General features: G+C 41.6%; 2 protein-coding genes and 1 long non-coding RNA gene across 6 annotated transcripts in view; 2 read left to right on the top strand and 1 right to left on the bottom strand.

Annotated features, from left to right (window-relative positions):
• Positions 1 to 23,344, bottom strand: part of LOC147142178 (uncharacterized) — a 44,849-nt gene that overhangs the window by 591 nt on the left and 20,914 nt on the right. The window contains exon 4 of one of the 2 annotated variants that reach the window (XR_015088171.1): positions 8,301 to 8,414. The exons of the other annotated variant lie outside the window; for it this stretch is intronic. This is a non-coding gene — a long non-coding RNA (uncharacterized LOC147142178). The remainder of the gene's footprint in view (positions 1 to 8,300; positions 8,415 to 23,344) is intronic. 2 annotated transcript variants of the gene reach the window in all.
• On the top strand, positions 17 to 14,385 carry frs3 (fibroblast growth factor receptor substrate 3). 2 transcript variants are annotated; one of them, XM_086041154.1, is made up of 8 exons: positions 17 to 189; positions 1,340 to 1,468; positions 1,573 to 1,661; positions 3,415 to 3,601; positions 3,845 to 4,006; positions 4,625 to 4,746; positions 4,831 to 5,733; positions 5,829 to 6,052. In XM_086041154.1, the coding sequence occupies exons 3-8, from the start codon at positions 1,596 to 1,598 to the stop codon at positions 5,910 to 5,912; spliced, it is 1,524 nt and encodes a 507-aa protein (XP_085897280.1). In that variant the 5' UTR covers positions 17 to 189; positions 1,340 to 1,468; positions 1,573 to 1,595; the 3' UTR covers positions 5,913 to 6,052. The 2 variants fall into 2 exon arrangements, with proteins under 2 accessions (XP_085897280.1, XP_085897279.1); XM_086041153.1 differs by having other exon boundaries at positions 23 to 189; positions 4,831 to 14,385.
• The window catches only part of LOC147142177 (sodium- and chloride-dependent GABA transporter 2-like), a 40,005-nt gene continuing 34,945 nt past the window's right edge, over positions 18,285 to 23,344 (top strand). Inside the window, exons 1-4 of one of the 2 annotated variants that reach the window (XM_086041155.1) lie at positions 18,285 to 18,362; positions 22,014 to 22,104; positions 22,441 to 22,625; positions 22,802 to 22,936. In XM_086041155.1, the coding sequence (XP_085897281.1) occupies positions 22,097 to 22,104; positions 22,441 to 22,625; positions 22,802 to 22,936 (328 nt within the window). In that variant the 5' untranslated portion in view covers positions 18,285 to 18,362; positions 22,014 to 22,096. Of the gene's footprint in view, positions 18,363 to 22,013; positions 22,105 to 22,432; positions 22,626 to 22,801; positions 22,937 to 23,344 lie in introns of those variants that run through there. The other variant, XM_086041156.1, reaches the window with a different exon arrangement.

Below are 23,344 nucleotides of genomic sequence, written 5' to 3'. Positions count from 1 at the left end.
AGCGAGAGAGTAGGGGGGTGGGGGGGTGGGAGGAAAAATAACAACATTATTACGGCTTTCACCGCATTTCGCCTCTACGTCCCAGCGGGCCGAGCTCCACATCCCCGCCGACCGGACGCTGCCGACACCTGCCGCGCTGCGTCCACGCGCGCTCGTCTTTGGAAAGAGCGAATCGACGGTGGCAGACATGTGAGTAGCGGAGCGGCGTTTCTCCTCTTCGGTGCTGCTAGGTGCTATTGTAGCCTCGCACGGACTCTCATTTGCACCGTTTAGCGTCACGGGCGGGCGGCGTGCTTTCGGAGCTCGGTGGGGGCTAATGGAGCGAGCTGACTGTGGTTGAAGTGCTACCGTGGATGCATGCATGGATGGATGGATGGATGGATGGAGAGAAAATCCCATTGAGGTTCTGGCTGGATGACACGTCTGTAACGTCGGCTAGCGCGCAGAGGTTCGAGTGTGTGTGTGGATTCCAGCCCCAGTCAGATGTGGAGGCCCGGCCCGGAGCGCTCACACTGCGGCGGGGGTGCATGTGTTTTGCTGGCCGGGCCGAGGAGCACATATACGGCGGTGGGAGTCTGCAGCGTGACCACCAGGGCAGATGTGAGTGGGCTTTGCTTGATGTTGTCTCAGAGGTGCAGCACTGTGTCGCTGGGCTGCTCACATAGTGATACACAAGCTGCTGTTAATGCACATGAAGTTTGCTTTTTGTGTTTTGCACAGTGTAGATTTTTGAGATTTGACCGCCTATTTACCGTTAATCTTGATGTCTCAACACGTTTGTAGTCATTTACTTTAGCTGCTGAGTCAAGAACTGAGTCAGCCCTTCTTAAGTGGAAGGACTAATGATACAAAAAGAAATAACAAATGCCATTTGTCACATCCTGTTCCAAGTAAGCCATATAGGATCATTTACAGTCACACTGACCATCCCAGTAGCCACAGTTTATTCCTTTCGACATAGATGGCAACTATGCCCAGCTAACAATACTGGACAGGAATGCTATTGTATTATTTTAGCTGTGAATACATACATGTCAGATGAATCCTGTCTATGAATTCTTTTTCCTTTTCATGCATGTTAGGCTCGGTATAAGGACAGTCAGTCAAACTGTTTTTGTCCTGATTTTGCCCCTTCCAAACCAAGGACGACAAATGTCAGACTATTTTATGTGTTATAAGATTATTCTGTGGTCTTAGGTGTGTAAAGAGTGAATTTGTCCAAAAATTGAATTTTTCAATAAAGACGGGCAACACATATAAAATCAACTTCTAAGGTGAAGCCGTATTGTGGAGCATCCAGATTCTCAGTGAATGTCATTTTTTTTCTTTGCACTTTCAGGAACAAGAACATGGAGCTTCTCATGAAGATGTTCGTCCAACAAAGCAAGTGGCTTGCGACAACGACGAGGCCCAGCACAAGATCCTGGGACTGAAGAACGTGTCCCTTCACACCGATGGCCTGGACTGAGTAAGATGAGCGTGTTGGGTGAAAACTTTGTTGCACACACACACACACACACACACACACACACTTATGTCGCTAATGTTGCGTGCATGGGTCATGTGTGGCAGGTTTCAGCTGGCCCGCTGAAGCCATGGGGAGCTGTTGGAGCTGTCTGTACAGGGACCCCATCCGAGACAACCATCTCACCAAGTTTAAGGTTCAAGCTCTGTCACTCATTGTTGCATCATACATACAGATAAGGCCAACATCGCTAAACTCAATTTTTCTTTGTGGAATGAGTTTCTTTTAGCTGGAAATGACAGAGGAAAGGGACAAAAGACTATTAGAAGCCATAATGGTAGATTTTCATGAAATATATTCACAAGTGTTGTTTTGTATCATTTTTAAAACGAGTCATATCCCTCATTATATTGATCATCTTTTAACTTCTAGCATAATCCCGAATTGTGAACAGTGATTCACTAGCAAATGCACTGTTCGGCATTTGCAGATTAGCCTGTTCACAGATTTATTTTAGGAACCTATCTGCCATTATTTATGGACAAACTCAAATTAATTGTTTTTGAGCTCAGGCAAAAGCAATGTCTAATTTTGAAATATGACTGTGGCATCGTCTTTCTACCAACAACTATGCTGAAGTGATGGGAGGAGCTTCATTTGGTCAGGCCATAGCCTTTTCTCATTGAAAAAAGTGCTTTGCTGCCATCTTGTGGACTCTAAGTAATCACTCTAACAAACTTTTTTTAGGTGGGTGTCAATTACTCAACTCAACTTTTTTTGTATAGCACTTTAACAACAACTGTAGCTGAAGCAAAGTGCTGTACATAAGATTTAGCATAAATCATAAACTACAAGAAAGACTAATAATCACTAATTATTTAATTAAGTAATTTGGGAAAAAAGGAGTATTGTACAAGGGTCCAGTTGAAAAAAATAAACATTGCTTACCAGAGCCCAGGTGTTGTTAAAAAGGAGTACTTTCATTAATGATATTTCATCTCTAATGTTAGAGATAAATCAGAACTTAGTTGCATTATAACTATGTGTAATTATTTCTTATGGCCACTTGATGGTGTCATTGCAGTCTTTTGTTTGCGTTTTTGGGCAGCACATACACAAAGTGCTTCACATACTCAAAAGTACGACATCTAAAAGCATTTACAAACAAAAGCGTTAAAGACATTTAAAAGCAAAGTTAAGAAAAAAAAAGTACATTACTAAAATTACTTTTGGAGCTTACAATGGAAGAACAAATTTGAGAAAATATGATTTTAAAAATGCTTTGAAAGACCTTAATCATAGGAATGGGAAAAGTGGGAAAACCATAGTTTTAACCTGAATTTAAAAGCATTTACAATTTTTTTGGGGAATGTTTGGAGTCTTTAACCAGTCATATTATTCACTCTGATGATAAAGGATACCAGCAAACTTGGTAACCGCATTATACACGAGTACAGAGGACAAAAAGCTTTATTTAGGGTTATTTTGGTGGGGGGGTGTCTTATATTCAGGAAATTATGGTAATGATAATAACTGAGTAAATAAATAAAATATTATTGTCTAATTGATTGTGCAAGAAGCACTCCCTCCGGCATTTGGCAGAGCGTAGGTAAACCACCCCACCCCTTCCTTGTTGCACAGTCTCTATGTGTGAATTTCTTTGTCGATGAGAAAAAGGAACATGGTTGAACTCTCCAATGACTAGTATGAGTGCGGCAGGATTCTGTAATTGTAATCCCACAATCACATCGTGTATGACTTCACTCGCAAGTATGCCGATACTCTCTGCCAAAAGGTGTCATGAGTCACGACCAAAACCTTGTAAATTGTTCAAAACAGGGCTTGGCCCCCATGGCCAAACTGTTCACTATAATCAATTCTGAATTCACATTCGAAATACCCGTACTGACAAACGCTTTGAATCATTTGCCATACAATGCGATTCCCAGGTCATCAATGTGGACGATGAAGGCAACGAGCTGGGCTCTGGCATCATGGAGCTCACCCAGACCGAGCTCATTCTTCACACACGCAAGAGGGACGCCATCAGGTGGCCGTACCTCTGCCTGCGCCGCTACGGCTACGACTCCAACCTGTTTTCTTTTGAGAGCGGGCGTCGTTGTCAGACCGGACAGGGTGAGCGATGCTTCGGGGGGTATCGCTAGTCAATCTGGTGACCGGTTGTGTTATTACTTTGGCTAATGCTAAATGCTATGTTGGTTGACAGTTCAACAGCTGTAAACAAGTCAATGCACTCACCATTTTCCAACACGGGTCCCGTCATCTATTGGAAGCTGTTTTTTTTTTTTTTTTTTTTTCAGTAAGGGTTAGACAAAATCATCTTGTGTAATCGTGTTGTTGTTGTGTTCACCTGATTAGGAATATTTGCCTTCAAGTGCTCTCGGGCTGAGGAGATCTTCAACCTGCTCCAGGAGCTGATGCAATGCAACAGCATCAATGTGGTGGAGGAGTCCATGATGATGTCCGGCAGCGGCCACACACCAGAGATGGAGATGTCTCGTGCACCACAGACGCCCAACAGTCAGTCGCACGGCCACCGTGCACACGCTGTTAGAGCGACGTTCTCTTTCCATAGTAGTAGAGGAGTACATTGCCTTCTCGTAGACTCGGCAGCAAAACCATCAAACCCACAACAGATGAGCCGGACGCTATATGCTCACCCGGGCCACAAAACAGCTGCACTTGTCTCCTCTTATGTAGCATAAAATTCAAAGATATGTGTTTATATATTCCAGCCATCATCTCAGGATCTTAAATTCATGCTGGGCCCTACTCCAGCGAACAAAAATTGTCACAACAACTATATATAGTCCTTCATTTAAATAATGAGTGTCCTGGCTTGATTTATAATATATATATTTTTTAAAGTACTAACACAGTGTAAAATCTGGGTCTGCAGTCAAATACAAATGTATTTGTGTATGTCCTGTATGAAGATGTACACAGATTAACTGTACCATCAAGTGGAAGAGCATTTAATTGTCCTGCCTGATATCTCCACAGCACACTGTGCCGTGGTACAGTGTTTTGGACTCATTCGTCTAGAGTATCTCCCGAAAGACCATTTATACTGTGTAACATCACATGGTAGCCGCTTCTGCCACTTAAAAACAAATTGTCCCATAAATGTGCTTGCAGCTCCAGCATTCCCCGTGCCGACTTTCCCCAATGGATACCCTGGTTATCCAATCAGAGGGGATTCCTCCCAGCCTTCCCTTGCCGAGGATCATGGACACAATCTGATGGCTTTGGAAGACCAGGTTAGATGTACAAGTAACCATGCCGCGGACTGCCCTGTGCTCTCTAATCTGTGCTGACTTTAACCCCGCTTTGTTTCTTACCAGACCCACACTTATGTGAACACTGTTAGCATGGAGGGGGATCTCGCCATGCGTCACTGCGTGCACTCCCTACCTGAGGTGCGGCCCAGCACTTTCACCGAAACGACACGAGTCGGGGGCCAAGGGAGCGCGCAGTCGAACCTGCGATGCTGTCCCCTGGAAGAGCATCAAGATCCCCAGGTGTTCCTACAACCGTCCTCGCAGGAGGTCAAGTTCATGCTGGGTCCCACTCCGGCTCAACGTCATCTACTGCAAAGGGAGCGAGAGCGGGAGCGGGAGCGGCTCGCGCACGGCCCCCACAGCCTCCAACCATCAGAGGGCGCAACAGGCTCAGAGACGGACGGAGACGAGCCCTCCGTGCACCTGTGCAATCCCCTCTCCTATCACCATTTCCATCACCACCCGCACCGGCACCCGTGCCACGAGCACGCGGACAGCTGCCGAGGCGCCGAACTCACCTACGAGAACATCAACGGCCTGAGGAGCGGCAGGAAGCAGCGGCTGAGTCCCAGCAGCGTGTCCCAGTCGGTGGGCTCGAGCAGCAGCAGCAGCACCGGGGACAGTCACTGCCACACCCTGCTGCACCCGCACGGCCCGTCCTCGCTTCCCCCGCAGGGCTACGGCTGCGACAGGCCCGTGGGCGGAGGTCACCGCAGGACGGCCCTGCTCAACTACGAGAACCTGCCCTCGCTTCCCCCCGTTTGGGAGTACAGCGCCCTGCAGCGCGACGACGAGCAGGAAGACGACGACGACGACGACGAGGCGGACGAGGAGGAATACGAAGAGGAGGAGGAAGACTTCGACGAGTACGAGTTCTCGGAAGGCCCCGAGACGAACAACGGGTACCACCCGGACGGGCGGGGCATCCACAGGGATGCCCTGCAGAACTACGTCAACACTGAACAGGTGCAGCCGCCCAGAATGCGACACAGCTGCCCGCCACATCCACGACCATGTCAGCCCGACAGAGGGGGGCGCATATTTAACTTTGATTTCCGCAGACGCTCGAGGTCAGGGGTCGGAGTCTGCGAGCACGGGCACATGCCGCCGTCACGGCAACTGAACTACATCCAGGTGGACCTTGAGGGAGAACCTCCCTGCCAAGCTCTTGGCGCCGGCGGGGGCGGACAGCCACACCAGCGCCTCCCGCCCCAAAAGTGTGGCCCGCAGGCACCCCGCCGCAGCGAATGCTACGCAGTCATTGACCTGAAGAAGACGGCGGCCATGTCCAACCTGCAAAAAGCTCTGCCCAGGGATGACGGCACTTCCAGAAAGACTCGCCACAACAGCACAGACCTGCCTCTGTAAACCACGTCGACCATGAGGAGCAGACACCACCACCACCACGACGACGACGACGACGACGACGACGACGGATGGAAGGCTCATCCTCATTTTAGCACACTGGACCCTTCACTGTCATCCGTCCATTTCGACTGCGGCGCTGACCGAGACAGTACAGGTACCAGATTAGAACCCTACTGTATCCGTGTGTATGAAAGGGAAACTCTTAAGGAGAATGTTGCCATTTTATGCTGTTATTTATTAGCTGTGGCGTGACGTTCTCTCCGGAATTTCACCCTCAAGTGCAAATACTGTTTGCTTGGTTTCTAACAAGAAAGCATATTGACAATATGCTGAGCAATGAGAACGGAGGCATCAGTGTGGAGTGGAAGCAGTCATTTCCATCGTGTAATTATGATCCCCAAAACCATTTCCTCTCTATTGCGTTCGTGTACTTCCCCAGCTAGCACATCCACGTGACAGCTACTCACTTCCTCGTGAGCGGCCAGACCCATACTGAGGTGTAGCCTAACATTTATTTTGAAGACGTTTCTGGCCGTCGTCCGTACCTCGTGGCCGGTGGAAAATGGTTGTTATCTATTATTATTTGCCAGTAGAACAGTTTGCACACAATTCGATGGAATTGTATTCTTCGGGTTTTAGGGAGAGTTTTCACAACTGAGGTTGAGAGGTTGTTTTTGGAGAATTCAACAAAGCTGAAGGGACAAGTAGCACAAAATGAATCTGGTGAGCCTGGTCCCTCTCCCAAGTAGCATATCACCCTCCATCACACCTCCATCCACGGCGTACTATAATGCACTTTTGAACCCAGACAAGTGAGGAAACTGTTTATTTCAACATCCCCTCCACCTGAGCCACAGGTTTCTCATTTTCAACAGCGAAAAAACAAAACAAAAAAAAAAACAGGGGGCTACATCCTGTATTTCATAGCCAGCATTTGTAGATCAAGTGTTTGCAAGACATTATCCTCTGTAACCTGACAGTGGAATTAATATTAGCCTCGCCTAAAATGTGCTGTTTCTACACTCTGCCCAACATCAGATATGAATGGTGGTATAAAAGGTAATCAAAGCGTTCATTTTGTATTGCTAATCACTGTTATCCAGAGTTTAGCGAGATATTTATTAATTTATTTCATTATTTATTAGTTCTTCTCGTTTAATTAAATGTACTACTGTTATGTTCCATGTGACAACCAGCAGTTTTTTTCTGTAATCCAGTTAATCTGGAGACCAAAGTTTTACTTATGACAGGTCCGTGCGGGATTCTATGTTAACAAAAGAGAGACTTTATTTGAAGTGCCAAAAATGTTAAAAAAAAAAATAATAAAAATATTTTAAAAAAAAGAACGTAATGAAATCAAAGGTGCCAACTGTAGAAAACAAGTAGGGCTCTAGAAATAAAGCAAATACTGGTAAGGAAAAGCAAAGTTGAAAGAGAAATGAATCTCTTTTCAAAGAATTCAAACGGGGCAAAAAAAAAAATGCACATTTCACCTCAACCATCCATCAACCGCCATATCAGAGTGATGTATGGGAATGTTTGCTGCTACATGTACATCTTTTGGTCATATATTGTTTGGTACGCGAAGTAGCATTGTCATGTTCTTGTGTCTCAACAGTGGAAGTGTAACAGTTTAGAGAAGGTATTTTCATCTCCTTTTGGCCGGTATTGATTTAATACTCACTGATGCGGAACTTTAAATCTTACAGAGGACACGTCTTTGCGAGTCAACTTCATAAGCCTTGAAATGCCTTTTTTTGCTTTCTACAAATACAAATGTTCCCTTTTTAAAAAAATTTTTAAATGAGGTTCTTGTTGCATTTTTGCTGGTTCAGGAGAAATCAAAACGGCACACAGTGGAACCTCAAAAGTTGAAAACAATCTGTTCTGTGACCAGAACATTTACAGTGGATATGACAAGTCTACACACCCCTGTTTAAATGCTTGCTATCTATTATATAATTTCAAAATTTGTTCCACCATTAATTTGACCTGTGCTGAACCAATTTTTTTTTTCGAATTATAGCCAAAAAGTGTGTTTTTGTCAAATGTAGCCAGGATTAGAAATGTTTCCTTTTTGTTAGCATGAGGTTTGCGTTTTACCACCCTACCCTGTAAACCAAGACATATGAAGACGACACGAAATTATTGTCAAATGTACTTGCCAGAAATGTCTGCAGCTCCTTCAGTGTTGCTGGCGGCCTCTTGGTGGCCTCCCTGACCGGTTTGCTTCTACTTACACCTTTAACCATTGAGATGCCTCTGATCAAGTGGAAGCTCTGTGCAGGGACAAAATGTCAGGAAAAGCATAGTAGAACATCTTTGCTTGGATTAATCAGACACACTTTAAATGGTGGTACGGTACTTGTGTGCTGGCTCCCACATGCATTTGAATAGGGGTGTGAATACTTTTGATATCCACTGTATAATTGAAAAATTTAAAAAAATCCTGAGTCAAACTGTCACCATTAAACTTGTATTAAGCGTACAGGTATGTTTTAAGTTGCGTTTTAGCGTTCACAAGTGTCATAAATTGTAAAAAAAAAAAAAAAAAAAACAACAACGAAAAGGTATTCACTGAAAATAACAAAATTAACGCTTGAGACGCACGTACCAACCGATGGGTAAAATGTACGAGGCTACTGGCTAGTTTTTCAAGCCAGCAAGTCGACTGTGCTGCCTTCCTGTTTGCTTCGTTATATTTTTTAAAAAAAGCATTGCCTTAACGATTAAACGCAGCTCACTTTTCAGTTCTTTTTTTTAAGCAGCAAGCACATGCACGGAATGTGAGTGCGTTCCCATTCTGCATCAATTTCCTGCCCTATTGTTTTCATTACACTTTATCAAATAAAATCTCAAGATGGTCTCTGAGTTCCAATGAGATTTGCTGAGTGAGACTTCTTTCATGTCACATGACGAGTCATAAGTTTACCACCTCCACGGCGTTCGACTTTGGAGGTTCCACTGTATTTTTAGACGTGACCCACACAACTCATCCAAACATATTTATTTATTGTATTCATTTTAATATGGTAATGTTCAATTGTTCTGGTTTGCAGAACCCAAAAGGCCAAATGAAAAAAGAAGCTATGTCACTACACAAACTGTCAGCATTGTGTTGTTCAAGGTCAGATGACTCAAAAGAAAACTACAAGGAATTTTGAAAACACACAGAGACAGATAATGTGGTGTTGAGAATTCATTTATTCTTGTTCAATTTTATTTATTTTTTAAATATACTGTATGCCAATGATTAAGAGTTAGCGCATGCTACGGATATAGGACCCCAATTACCAACCAACCATGCATAACCAATTACAATGGGTATTTATTTGGACATATTCTACTAAATTCTCATGAGAACATTGTAGTTTCAGATACATGCTGTACATTCCCAACACAGAAGCCTTAAAAACACAAATCAGGAGTTACAATTGCTGTTTTTGTTTTTAAAAGCCAACTTTTCTCAGTTGGGACTGTTTAACATGATCCATTGGAAAGATATTTACATTTGCAATAAGTGAGTCCTTGTTTGGTCATAGTGGACCAATGTGTGTGAACTAATTGTCTATAGAGCAGTGAGCTCCAGGTCATCTACTGACCTGCCGGTTGTGTCAATCTTCAGTCCGATGTTTTTATGTTTCACATTTCAGCCTTCATATTATGATTTGTCATGATTGTATGATGTAGATTGTAATTTACAGTGCCATAAACTAGTTCAGGGTTTCACAAATGTATGGTCAGCAATCCGCTTTTAGTCATTTAATGTCCAGTGCAGTCTTGTCTTGAGATAAGCGTTTGAATCGTCCACGAACACTTGTATTTCATGTAATTTTTTCCGATTGAAAAAATGGAAACACCATTTATCAGTTCCAGCATACAGCCCCCTCCCCACAAAAAACTGTAAAATTTGTGTTCTTTCTTTCTTAAGAAAAATAGCAATCTACAATATTGTACTTAATATAAAAACACACAGTAAAGACAATTATATAGAATGGAAGGAATTACATTTTTTTTTTTTTATACATGTATTGCTTCCATTTAGATGACATTGTGCTTTTCCTTCTGGCAAGCACACCTTGGCCACCTGGGGGCAGTATAATACAAACATAGCTATACACGGAGCCGATTGAAACTTCACTTAGGCCACTGTCATATTACAATTATAATCTTTGTCGTTCATGTAGAGGATAATTAATATATTCCTGTGAGCATTGTTATACCTTCCTACGTGTGTTGCTCTACTTGTGTTCAAATGTCTATTGCTTCAAGCAGATGTCAAACTCATTTTTGTCGCAGGTCACACTGTAGTTACGGTTTCCCTCAGAGGGCCATTACATTACGACTGTGAAACCATATCAATGTTTAATCACCTCCTCATATTACATATACAGTACACGACAAATTAATACATAACTAGTTTTGAAATAAGAAGCCAGGAATAATAGTTTGTTCAAGTTACTGTAATAACGGGTTTGGTAAGAAGTAGGGCTGTTCGATTTTGCCTAATAAGAAAGTCCTGATTAATTTCTCTCAAACCCGATTTTACGATTATGATTTCTTTAGAAAATAAAAAATTAATGAAAAATGAAGTATTTTGAATGTCTTTTATTTAAACTTAATTTTTCTTTCTTTGAACTCAAATGGCAGTCAATTTAACTTAATACACACAGAACAATCCATTGGGATTAACAGCATTTTACTTGGTTCAGTTCTATTCCAGGCAATTTCCAAGTTTCAATCCTGGGCTCCTAGCTCACCATCGACCTGGCCAATTCCGTCATTTGAGCATACGCTCCACTTCACTTCCTCATTCACTCGGCAGTCGGCTCAGATAGTCGGCTCCTGCAGGCCAATCCCCCACATGTGTCACTTTCTCCTCGGCCAGCGGACAATCGCTTCCGCATTTAAGCAATTGGATTCAACGCGCTACTCACGTGAGTGCATGACAAACACGGAAGTAACCACCGGAAAACAGAGATCTTAATACGAAGAGAAGAATAACAGAAATTACAAATACGAAGAGAATGTACAAACGGAACACAATACAGAAAGTACAACTGGGCTACACTTAGACACACCAAAAATAATAAAATCGAACGTGCCGATTTGAACGTTTTTAACATCGTTTTATCCCGAAAATTCGGTTACGGTTCAAAATGGCTTAATCGAACAGCCCTAGTAACAAGAAAGCGCTTGCAATATCTCAACGCTATTTAGTACGCAAGAAAATTAGTAATTTTGTTGACATGCTTGATTTGCTTTCGCAGGGCACATAAAATCATGTGTCGGGCCAGATCTAGCCCCCAGGCCTTGAGTTTGATATCTGTGGCTTTAAGGGTTATAAAACACCACAATGCTGATGCTCTCCATTACTCCGTCGTTGACGTTTTGCATTATTTTTTTTAGCGTGAAACTTTACAGACTCCTCTAAAGCTAAGCTATGTGGTTGTTTAAATCCACATTTAATTCTCTTTGTTGTATGTTTACTTTGACAGTAAACTTTAACTGTGAGTGGCAATAAAAAGCCAAAAGCTTCTTCTTTGAAGACTTGGTCAGTTTTGCTAACTGCTGCTTGTTGTGAAGAGCGTTGAGTTCATTTTTTTTCTCGCACGTCAAAACAAAATCTCTAGGCTCAATTGTATCTCAAGGCACCACAGTACATGCTGGCATTTTTTTTTTTTGGGGTAATTTGGGGCTATAACTGAAAATGTTTGTGGAAACCCTGCACTAGGTCACCATTGCCTGAATTAATCTTGAGTGATATCAGGAAGTAGTTGTTTTCTCAAAATGTTATGCATGATGTCAGTGTGCACATAACGTAGCAACCTCCACCACCCACACAGCTACATCTCTCATAATCCAGTGACTATGTGAATTAATAGTTGAAGCGCATGCACCAAGTGGCTCTCCCAATGACAGCTGACGCCATCAAAGCGTGTCATTTCACAGTCTCAGTCTTGGGTGTTTATGCCTCAGGCATCCAACACCCGGGGGCCCTGCGGTCACAATGGCTTCTGCCTGTGTTATCTGAAGGGCAAGATAACAACTCTCCTCGCAAAGTTTCTCAAACTCAATTTATCAAGCGGGTTGTTAAACCAAAAGGGCTTGCTCTGTTTACCGTTTAAACATGAAATTGTATAATCTAGAAATCCATTTCAAGAGTTTTCTCACTGTGCCTTTCATATGGATGATAGGGGAAACACATCCGCCGCAGTTTATGGGGTCGGCCTGTTGTCAAAAAAAAAAGGAAAGGTAACAGTCTGACATTTGGGGATTTACTCATTTATTATCCCACCCTCATGCCTGTATTGTTGATTTTGAAAGCAGATTAATTGAGTGGCTTGGAGACTGAACGGGCGCGTCTGCACTGTAAAAGCTCGTCTGATCCTAGTCTGGTTGTCTTGTGTTTATGAAAGTGTAAACAAGAAAAGATAAACACAAAGGATATACTTGGTTTATTTGACATCAGCATGTTTGCCTGTGTGTTGATTTAAGAATAGTAAATGTACAAATATTTGGCTAAGATGATAGTATTTGACATGATTAGCTTACTAAAACACCTGACAAAACCAATTGTGAGCCGAACTGACTTGGTCTAAATTTGAAATTTTCATGAATGACAACTGGTCCTTTTCATTAATGTTTCCTAACCTTTATTAAGCCAAGGCCAGTATTTTACATTCTAAAAAATATTTTCAATAATATGTTCTATGCGCCTTCACTAGTCCAAACATGTCATTCTGATTAATATTGCGTTCGTGGAATACGTGTTAAGCAGCAAAATCCACCCGTTTTTAGCCATCACAGGGGGCGGCCATTTTGTCATTTTCTGTAGACTGAAAATGACATCACAGTTGTTCAGGGCTCAGGTAACGACCAATCATAACTCACTTGTTTGCCAAAGCTGAGCTATGATTGGTCCTGAGATGGACAAAAGCGTGTGGATGTTGCTGCTTAATTCATATTCCACAAACGCACTATTAACGGGAATATCATGTTTAGACTAGTGGGACTGCATAGAACATATGCTTGTAAAGGACATTTTTGGCTCGACTTCTTCTTTAAAATATCACAAAAAGTGCTTAATTGTGTACCTTCTGCCATCTAGTGGAAGAGCATTTAATTGTTCTCCCTGTCATAATACGTTACTGGCATTGTGTTGAACAAAGGTACATTATTTGTGGTAAATAAATAATTTTCAGACCAATTAAGTGAAATTCTCTCGGCACACTGGTTGGGAAACACTGCCTTACATTGCAGAATAAAGAAAATTAGCATACTGTAGCATTAAATAAATTGAGTCTTAAGATGACTGTGCCAACCTGATTCCTCATCAGCTAAACTTAGGAAGAATGTGACTACTAGTTTTTCTTTGATTTGCCTTTTTGTTATTTTTGTTTCCAAGCACTTTTCCTACCTTGAACTGGTAGAAATGTGAAGTCAGCATGCACGAAAAGCAGATAAAAAGGCAGAGCAACACGGTTGCGCCAAAAAGCGACATGTCATCCTCATCGGGGCAATGTCATCATTTTGACCATTTCATGGCATACTCGCAAAACACAAAAACCTCATTGTCACGCTACAAAATAAATATCAGATAAGAGTATATATCAATATTCTCTATCTGTCCTTTTGTTTGTTTTTATATGAGTATCATCGCCACCAGGGAGTGACGTAATGTACATGTACGGGTGACACATTCATGTGCGTGAGTGTGTACATGAAGGCTTTCCGACTTGAGGGCTTATTTTCCGCATTTTAAGAGTGCCAAATATGCTTGAGCATGTAAAACTGGTGAACTGGGATAGGGGCAGGTGACGCGAATGCAACACAGACATGAAATCATTGCGATGCATTGGGGAAAAGGTTCTTTATGTTTTGTCTAAGTTTGCAAATTAAAAAAAGAAAAGAAGAGGAAAAAAAAAAGTGTTTGTTTTATGTGTCTGTGTGCATCCATGGGTGACGGTCTGATATAGCCATTAGAAGCCCCTTTGCTTCATTTGTTGGACTGTCAAAATGGACATCGGGGTGATTTTTGCCCTCTTTAATCATTCCGCACGCAGATGACTTTTACTTGTCTGCTCTCTCTCGATTGATCATCTCCTCAGAACACAGTGAGCCAGATACTTGGGGACTATTATTATTTATAGAGTGTGGATTTGTCCAAGATGTACAAGTCAATGTAATTCCAATATTGAAATGATGCCATGAAAATATCTTATTGTGCATTAAACAGTGTCAACTTTGCTTTCCATACCTTTTCTGTGAATCTCTACTGTCCGGTTCCAAGGGCAAATAACCCCTTTTTTTCCTCATCTGAAATGCAACTTAACCAGTTTCAGACATTTTGTCTTGGAAGTTAATGTTTGTACAATCACACCAGATCACAGTTGGAGATGAAATGCTTCGTTTGCTTTGGTCTATTTATTGTTTTCAGAGGAAACATCGAGGACAGCCGACCGACGGGCTAGTTTCAACGTGCGCATGTGGATAATCATCCATCCGTCTAGCAGCTGAGAAAAGTTGCTCTGTGTTTTTTTTTCTGTGTCCGGAGCAGGTAAATAATGGTGGCTCTGTGAAAGGAGCACCCCTTAAAGCAAAATGACAAGCAACAACCAATGTGTTTATTTTCCAAGTAGCTGAAAGCACAACATTTTTAAGCGGAACATCCATTTAAGCATGCATTTAATGTTTGCCAGTGCAACTGGAAACTACTTTAATTCGCTCCTGTACAGACTTGAACAGGTTCGGCAACCTTTTACACTCAAAGAGCCATTTCGACCCGATTATCTTTACACTTGTACAATAGTGTGTTGCTTATGAAATCCATGTAGTCCATCCATGTTTCAGAAAATGTCATTTTCTTTATTAAATGACCACATTTTGAACTCTTATAAAAAAGCGCAGAGTTGACGGTCTCTTTCAAATGAATTAAAAACCTGAGCTTAAATGATCCATCTAGCATACAACAATGACTGAATTTAAAAATACAGTCGAAAAAAGAGCACTGTCGGATGTATGTGGCCTGGAGGTTCAGACTATAAGTATCCAATATAGGACCACATATGAAAGTGGCCAAAAACTTTGACTCACTAAGAAGACATGATGCACGTTTTTGAGACAGATAACATGCACTTCAATCGGACACCCTTATAATTTATTTACCCAGGCCACGCAGAGCCGCAACATAAGGATGAAAAAGCGGCATGCGGCTCCGGAATTGCCGACCGCTGGACTAGAGCTTGGTCCTTGTGTATACTACGGATTTATATGCCCGGAATATCTGGTCTTTTGCTTATACATGTGCCATGTTTTATGGTGCCTGGAACAAGTGTACAAGCTTTTCATCAAATAGATAACAGGTATGTATATGCTGTAAGCAACAATCTGATTTCTAAATTGCTTTATGTAAGAAAATGTTGAACTAACTTTATATTCATTGCTTGGCATTCAAACCACGAATGCACAGTGATATCTTGACTTGTGAATGGGATAAGACAGATAGCGGGCATAAATTGCCTTGTGGAAGGTAAATGGCACTCACAACGAAGAGGAAAAAACAACGATGAATTAGCAATATTACTGCTCTGTAAGTATTTAACGCCTCTTTGATTTTTTTACTTGACCGTACGTTCTAAAAAATAAAACTTCAACCCAATAACTTAAGGAAATACTCAGTATATTATATTTATTAACAATTTCATTTTGGATTATCTGTTTAAGAATGAGCTATTCAGAGGGGAGCATTCCATCAGACTGAGACCAGTCCATCACTGACGGACGCCCGTTTTGCTGACCAATGACGGGACACCTTTTAAAAAAAAGACGGACTGACGAATGACGGACGGGGGTCTTCATCCGTCAGTGACTGACGCGTACGCCCATTTTCTGGCGTTTTTTTTGGGGGGGAGGACCGACTGACGGACCAACGGACTTCTGACGGACTTAACTGAGGGACTGACTGACGGACAGATGATTACAATTCAGTTCGTCACAAGAAATGACGGACTGACGAATGACGGACAGGTACTCTGGCCGCTGACGGATGACGGACCAGCAAAATTTAGTAATACTGTATGCCCACCTCTGGAGCTATTAAGCAATTAAGGATGTAGCCGAGTTTAAGAGGTTGCCGGCATCATGAGATATGACTGATGCCATTATTTTAAGGTGACAATGTTTTTACCATGACTTCACACTTTTGTAACGGCATGCTAGTTTGAATGGCCATGTTTGAAAATAACGCTCGTGCATGTTAATGAGGAATGTGGCTTTGGTCAGTGATTTCAAGGGGGAGCCACTAGTGTAGTAGTAGTGACTTTTTGTTTAATATTTTTGCATCATTCCTTATGGTTACCGTTCAGTATCAAGAGAACTACACCGAGACCTTGAAAGAAAAGAGAGATAGGAGCACTCCACAGTGGCAGAGAACTCAACTCGACAACAAGCAGCAGTTTGGCAGTAAGTGAAAAGAGGCTTCAGGAATGTTGGATGCCACTCCTGAGTTGCAGTTTACTGTCAAACTAAACGTAAAACAAAACAGAATTACTCATTCTTTATTTAAAACAACCACATGACTTTTTAATTACACTAGCTGAATGCTAACACATAATTGGAAATGCCATGGTAAGTCTAACTAATAGCATCTGTGTGGATAACTGAACACAAGTAGACAGATAATATAACCATTAACAACAAACAACTAATCAATGATCAAATTGATCAATAATATATTTTTTATTTATTATATTTTTATTCTATTAATCGTTTGAGTACCTTTTTTAATTTAAAATTGTCTAACTGCTCAGAATATCAGCTTTTCAACAGTAAACAGTATCTGATTTTTGTTGGCCTCCATGAAAGCTAACTGATTATCTTTGTGTTGAATCAAAATAAAATATTTGCTTTTACTTTGCAATGATCACAATCACTGATAGTGTAGTGGTACACGCGGCCGAGTTGTGTGCGGGCAGCGTGGGATCGATTCCCGCTCATTGATGGTGTCTGAGTGTGTGCCCTGCTAATAGGGTTGCGTCAGGAAGGGCATCCGGCGTAAAAATGCTTTGCCAAATCAATGATGCGAATCGAGCGTGCACTTGATTCGCTGTGGCGACCCCTGAGGGGAAAAGCTGAAAGGATAAGTACAACTTTTCAATGGTCAACATTTTTTCCCATTTGACATGTTATGGCCCAAACCAGTGCGTGAATCGTAATTAATTTGTTTGTGCATTTTCTGAACTGGCAATGTGAAGCAATGTCCTGTTTTTGAAAAATGGGATTAAAATATTCTAAACTTTTAAATGCAGTTTGTTGATTGATCAAGAAAAAAAAATCTTAAGTATATAAATGAATAAAATAATTGTCTATTAACAATAATCACACATGCACACATTCTTTATCCTCTGCAAAGAATGACTGATATTACTGGGTTTACTGAGGGGCTGAGACCATCTCCATATATCTGTATGTGTGTATTATACTGCCCCCAAGTGGCCAAGGTGCGCATACCAGAAGAAGCCACACATGTCCATTGAGTTGAAGCAAAAAAATGTAGCAAAAATGGTTTAATTTCTTTACACTCTATTTAATTATGCCATTACTGTTTAATTATGCAAATGTTGTATGTTTTTAGAAAGAACAATATTAGAGAGTGCTATTTTTCTCAATAAAAAAACACATTATACACATTTTTGTAGTTTTTTTGGGGGGGTGTGGGTGTTGGGCGGCTGGAACAGATTAACAGCATTTCCAGACATTTCAATGGGAAAAGATGATTTGAGAGGCGAATGTTTTTGCATTACGATTTTGGTTATGAAACAAATTAAAGTTGTATCTCAAGGTGGTGTCGCTGTTTTCCTCTCAGCACTCGCTCAACTCACTAATGGCCAGATGCGGTGACTCCTCCCTTTGGGGTAGCATGTTTGACTGCAAAATTACCTTCCTTGTTATCACATGATGCATGATGCTACCGCAGCTGTGACAATGTGTTGAATCATCCAAGTCTAGGTGTGTGTGTGTGGGGGGGGTTGTGTGCGTGTGTGTGTGTGTGGGGGGGTGTGTGTGTGTGTGTGCCCGCGCATCCATGCGTGTGTGTGTGCGCGGGTCCTTTTAGAACTGGTGTTCTGACATTCCTTCCTGCTCACCGAGACGTCCTACCAATGCCAGTGTTTTCGTAGGAATTTTATAATTTTTTATCCTACCTGTCGTACATTCGGTTAAAAGCGGTGAGTACTTACTATTTTCGTTTTTATTGAGTCTTATTTGACTTTTTCATTGACTCAAAAATACTTTTGGCGTGTGATTTCCGTCATAGCTTATAAGCATCGTAGCTTTTGAGCATAGTGAGCACATTCATCATGCAGTGTATGTATACTACACTCAATTATTATGACATACTACTATTTTCTTAATTAAGGGATTTTTTAAAGTTCCGCCTACCGGTCGGCATCCAAACAAAACGAGCTTAAAGCGCACGGTAGTATTTTGGCTGTCAAATTAGCTTTCGGTAAGAAGTTTCGCAAAGGGTAGGACATTTCGGCAGAGCAGGCTCTCAAATCAGCCTTCGGTAGGAAGTTTCGACGGGGTAGGACAATTTGGCAGAACACCGGAAGCACCATTTGGGTACTTGAACAGGTGTGTATGTCAGCAGACAATGGACAAGTCCAAGATGGCCTTCAGTATCTGGTCATGCACGTGTGAACTTGGATGTCATGTTGGATGGACAGTGGTGGAAAGTAATGAAGTACTTAAACCAATCAGTAACAGAGCAGTCTCAGAACAGCCTATGGGAGCCAATGTAAAGCCTTTCGAACCGGAGTAATATGTTCCGATCCCTTTGTTCTAGTCCAAAAACCTGCTGCGGCATTCTGAATGATCTGCAGCTGTTTGATGCTCTTCTGAGGGAGTCAAGTCAGAAGACCATTACAATAATCAAATATACTGAAGATAAAAGCATGGATAAGCTTCCCCTGGTCTGCTTTGAGCATGCAACCTTCCACTCTGACTGGCCGGCATTGATTTGATATGACTACTGAAAGTCATATACGCATTCCTAAGCCAACTACAGTATCGTTGACTGAAATTTAATAAAATGTTTTTTTCCTGAATGTCAACTGGTTCCCTATATTAGTGTTTCTCACCCTTTCTTGAGCCAAGGCACGTTATACATTAGGGGGAAAATTCTGATGGCACATCACCAAACAACTATGTCACAAAAAGTGGATACACAGGTTAATTATGTATCTTCTGACACCTCGTGGAAGAGCACTTAATTGTAATACCAGTAACTATACGTTGCCGGCATAGATAGTTCAACAATGAAACATTTTTTTTCGCGAATTAACCATTTTTTTGATGAATTGACACTGGATCACTTCCCATAGCGGTTGGGAATCACTACCTTAAATTGCATGCGGACTAAAGGATGTGAAACAGACAGTGAAAATCCATTAAAGAATTTGTACTTAAAGTGGAAGTCAACCCAAACATATTTTTTTCAAGAATATGTTCCCTGCAGGCCCACTAGTTGAAACACGGCATTCGGATTAATTTTGCGTTTGTGGAATATAAATTATATAAGTTAAGCAGCAAAATGCACTCGTTTTTAGCCACCTACGGGGGCCACCATTTTGTCTTCTGTTGACTGAAAATGACATCACAACTGCTCACAACGACCAATCACGGCTCAGATTCAGAAAACAGGTCAGCCGTGATTGGTCATTGTGAGCAGTTGTCATTTTCAGTCCACAGAAGACAAAATGGCCACCCCCAGAGACGGCTAAAAACAAGTGCATTTTGTTGCTTAACTTATATTCCACAAACGCAAAATTAATCAGAATTCCGTGTTCAACTAGTAGGCCTACTGGGAACATATTCTTGAAAAAAATATGTTTGGGTTGACTTCCGCTTTACTTTCAAAGTCTATACATTTTTCATTTTTACTTAAGTAGTTGAATTAGCACTTCTATTTTTACCAGAGTAAAGAGCGTGAGTGATTTTGCCATCACTGAGAATGTCAGGTTCAAGACACCTCCATGTTTAGCACCATAGCCCCACCCTCTCCTCTGTGTACCATGTCCACAAACTGACTGCTCAGTCAATATTTCAAGCAAGTCAGGTCAAGTCAGAAAGGCTTTGTCCATTTCTTCTTTAATGGATAATGGACGGATGGATGGATGAATGGATGAATGGATGAAACTGCTTCTTCCATTGGCCTCGTTTCAGTCTTGCCCGAATGGAACAATACCTGCAAATGTCCATTCATTGTCCATTTCGTGAGGAACCTGAGCCACTCTCAATTTGCGGTAAATATCATAATCTGAAATTTCCAGTTAGTAAGTGGAGTTTGCACTCCAAACAGATTTGTCGCAGCCCTGTGTAATAAACACTGTCGGACAGGAGGAGCTTGTCTTGTGTAGATGTCTATTGGGAATTTGATCTGAACATGTACTGTATATTGTACACAGGTGGTGCTGTGTTTAAACCGCCATAACTAAATGAAAAAAACGAGGCAGGAATGTCAAGTCAACCGTGCCTTAAACGTGCACGTGCCCTCATTGGGACCAAAATAGTCAATTAATAGCCTTCTCTTAATTTAGCCATGCTCAAAGCTCAGCTGTTGCACAGTTCTGGCAAGAAGGAAAACAGTTGAATGCACTTCCGCCCCATATTCCTCTGCTGGCGGACAGACATATTGACCATGATCACTCAACTACAAAGACAGGAACTAAGTGATCAGTTATCATTATTCCAACAAAGACACTAGTCTTCAAAAGGAACCAATCCTAATTTACGACTGCAATACATCTATAGTCAAGTTTTAATACGTTAATGTTTACCAACAATAGTTGTGCATGCAATATAATTCATATTTTAAGAAAACTATAGTTAAAATGAATGAAACTTATTTTGTTAAGAGCAAAAAATATTCTGGAATTCTTTTTTTAGTTGTAGAAAAAAATCAATGGTCAAATTTTATTTTATTCTGGTAGTTTCACATTTAAAAATGATCTAAAACTGCTTGCAGTCACCATATATTACATTCAAAAGACTTCTGTTGTGTTACACAATAAGTGTTCAAGAAGAATTCAAACTAAAAATACACCCATATGTATTTTTGTACTTAAAGTTATTGAACAATGACAAATTGCCTGTTCTACTTCCTAAACTAGGAAATTGGAGGTGCTAGTAAGTAATACATGACACTATAACCTAAAAACAAGTTTATCAGCAGTTCAGAACAAGATGAGCCAAATGACACAGCGCCACAGTAGAGGGGAAAAGTTCATGACCATAAAAGCTGAAAAGAGGAAGTATGTGGTAGGTTATAAAAAGAAAGAAGTGGCTGTGAGCTTTAAGATAATATAGTTCATGATAAATGAAAAGATAAACAATTGAATTATTCATAATGAGATAGCATGTCGTCTGAACAAATCCCATGGACTGAAAGGGGCTGTGCAATGCATCAAATGATGATAGAGATCTGCTATTTGCTGCAAAGGATGTTTGCATAGTGACCGACCACGCCATTGCCATTATTTTCTTTTCTCACAATTTACGGCTCAAAATGGCAAATTCCCAGTTGGCAGATAAATGCCGCCTGTTTACAGCCACTCACATAACAGAGACGGCTCAGCTGATTTGGTTTAGTTGTTAGCAACTGTGCTAATCTCAGTGACTCGAGCTGCTCCTGTCTCAGTGGAAAAATACAGCAGGGAAGTGGCGTATACCTTGAACCTTTGTCAGAGCCAAACACTTTTTCAAGTGCGGCCGCATGGTGTGGAGCGCAGCCTCTGGCACCGAGGCAGCTCAGAGAGAGGAACCATAGCAGCTTTGATTCTCACTCTGGCTCCGCTCATGACTTTTTGTTTGTATAGAGAGCCTGCGGTGCATCCATCCGAGAGGAATACTGATCACTTTGTTGTTGCTGTAAGCAACTCTCGGGGGAGGGGGCTTTGTGATGGAGGGGTAAGTACTCAGTCTATTTCCTTGAATTCCGCACCGCTACATGTTTGACTTTTAATTCTAGGACGTGCTTATTCTGTATCGGTTGCCGCGGTTTTCAGAGAAACACTTGTTGCCGGTGGAAACTTTCCACTGCTGGTAATCCGGCAAGCTCAAGTTTAACCAATAAATTAACAAAGAGCACCAGTGGTGCCAAATATTAGTCAGCCGAGTAATTTGGTCTTGAATACATACATCCGTGTTTCAAATATTTGTCCATCCTTATCTTAAGGAGAGAGACGGATGTTTGAGATCAGATTGCGCCCCATTTGTAATTAATCTCCTTTTGAATATGCCAAGGGAATTCCTGAAAGGAAGCAGCCGTGAAGTGGCCGGTCAAGGCAACAGTCCTGTGAAGAAGGCTCAGCTGCTGGACCGCGGAAAGTGGGCAAACAAATTGGAGTTCCTGCTGGCCGTGGCAGGGACCCTGGTGGGCTTGGGGAATCTCTGGAGGTTTCCCTATTTGTGCTACAAAAATGGGGGAGGTGAGCTTTTTCTAGTCACGCGTTCTCATTTCCTGTTTCCTGCTTCACATTGAATAAACGCAGTTAGTCTTAATATCAATTTGAATGATAAGGAGAGAACAACAAGGTCAAAGGAAATAACCAAACAATCAAGATGGTAGAGAATATGCTTAGATTTGTGTTTTTGTCCTCCCCAGGGGCATTTTTGGTTCCATATGTTCTGTTTCTGCTGGCCTGTGGTATCCCAATGTTCCTCCTGGAGACAGCCATGGGCCAGTATACATCTCAAGGATGCATTACATGCTGGAGGCACTTCTGCCCATTGTTTGAAGGTTAGTATTGTAAGACGTGCTGAATTTTTAAACACAAACTTACATAATTTAGCAGGTGTCCACCACAGCCCGATAGCGACCCGTTCATTTCCACAATTACCCAAATTATTTGCACCTCTTATGGGTATCTTTTGGCTGGCAATTACACACTGAAGTGGCCGGGAGAAGTTGTGTGAAGAGATATTAGAGAAGTCGTTTTTATCACATTTTACATTTTGAAGATAAAGTGGAAGTCAAACCCCAAAAATGCCTGACAAGAATATGTACTATGCAAGCCCACTAGTCAAAACACGGCATTCTGATTAATATTGCGTTTGTGGAATATTAGTTAAGCATCAAAATCCATCAATTTTTGTCCAATTTGCCACTTCTTCAGCTTCAGAAAACAAGTGACCCGTGATTGGTCGT

This window comes from Filicampus tigris, chromosome 9 (assembly GCF_054856515.1).
Source record: "Filicampus tigris isolate MCC_2025a chromosome 9, RoL_Ftig_1.0, whole genome shotgun sequence".
In the NCBI taxonomy this organism is placed as follows: Eukaryota; Metazoa; Chordata; class Actinopteri; order Syngnathiformes; family Syngnathidae; genus Filicampus; species Filicampus tigris.
The sequence above is the reverse complement of the archived record's forward strand: the minus strand, read 5'-3'. Positions and strand labels throughout refer to the sequence as shown.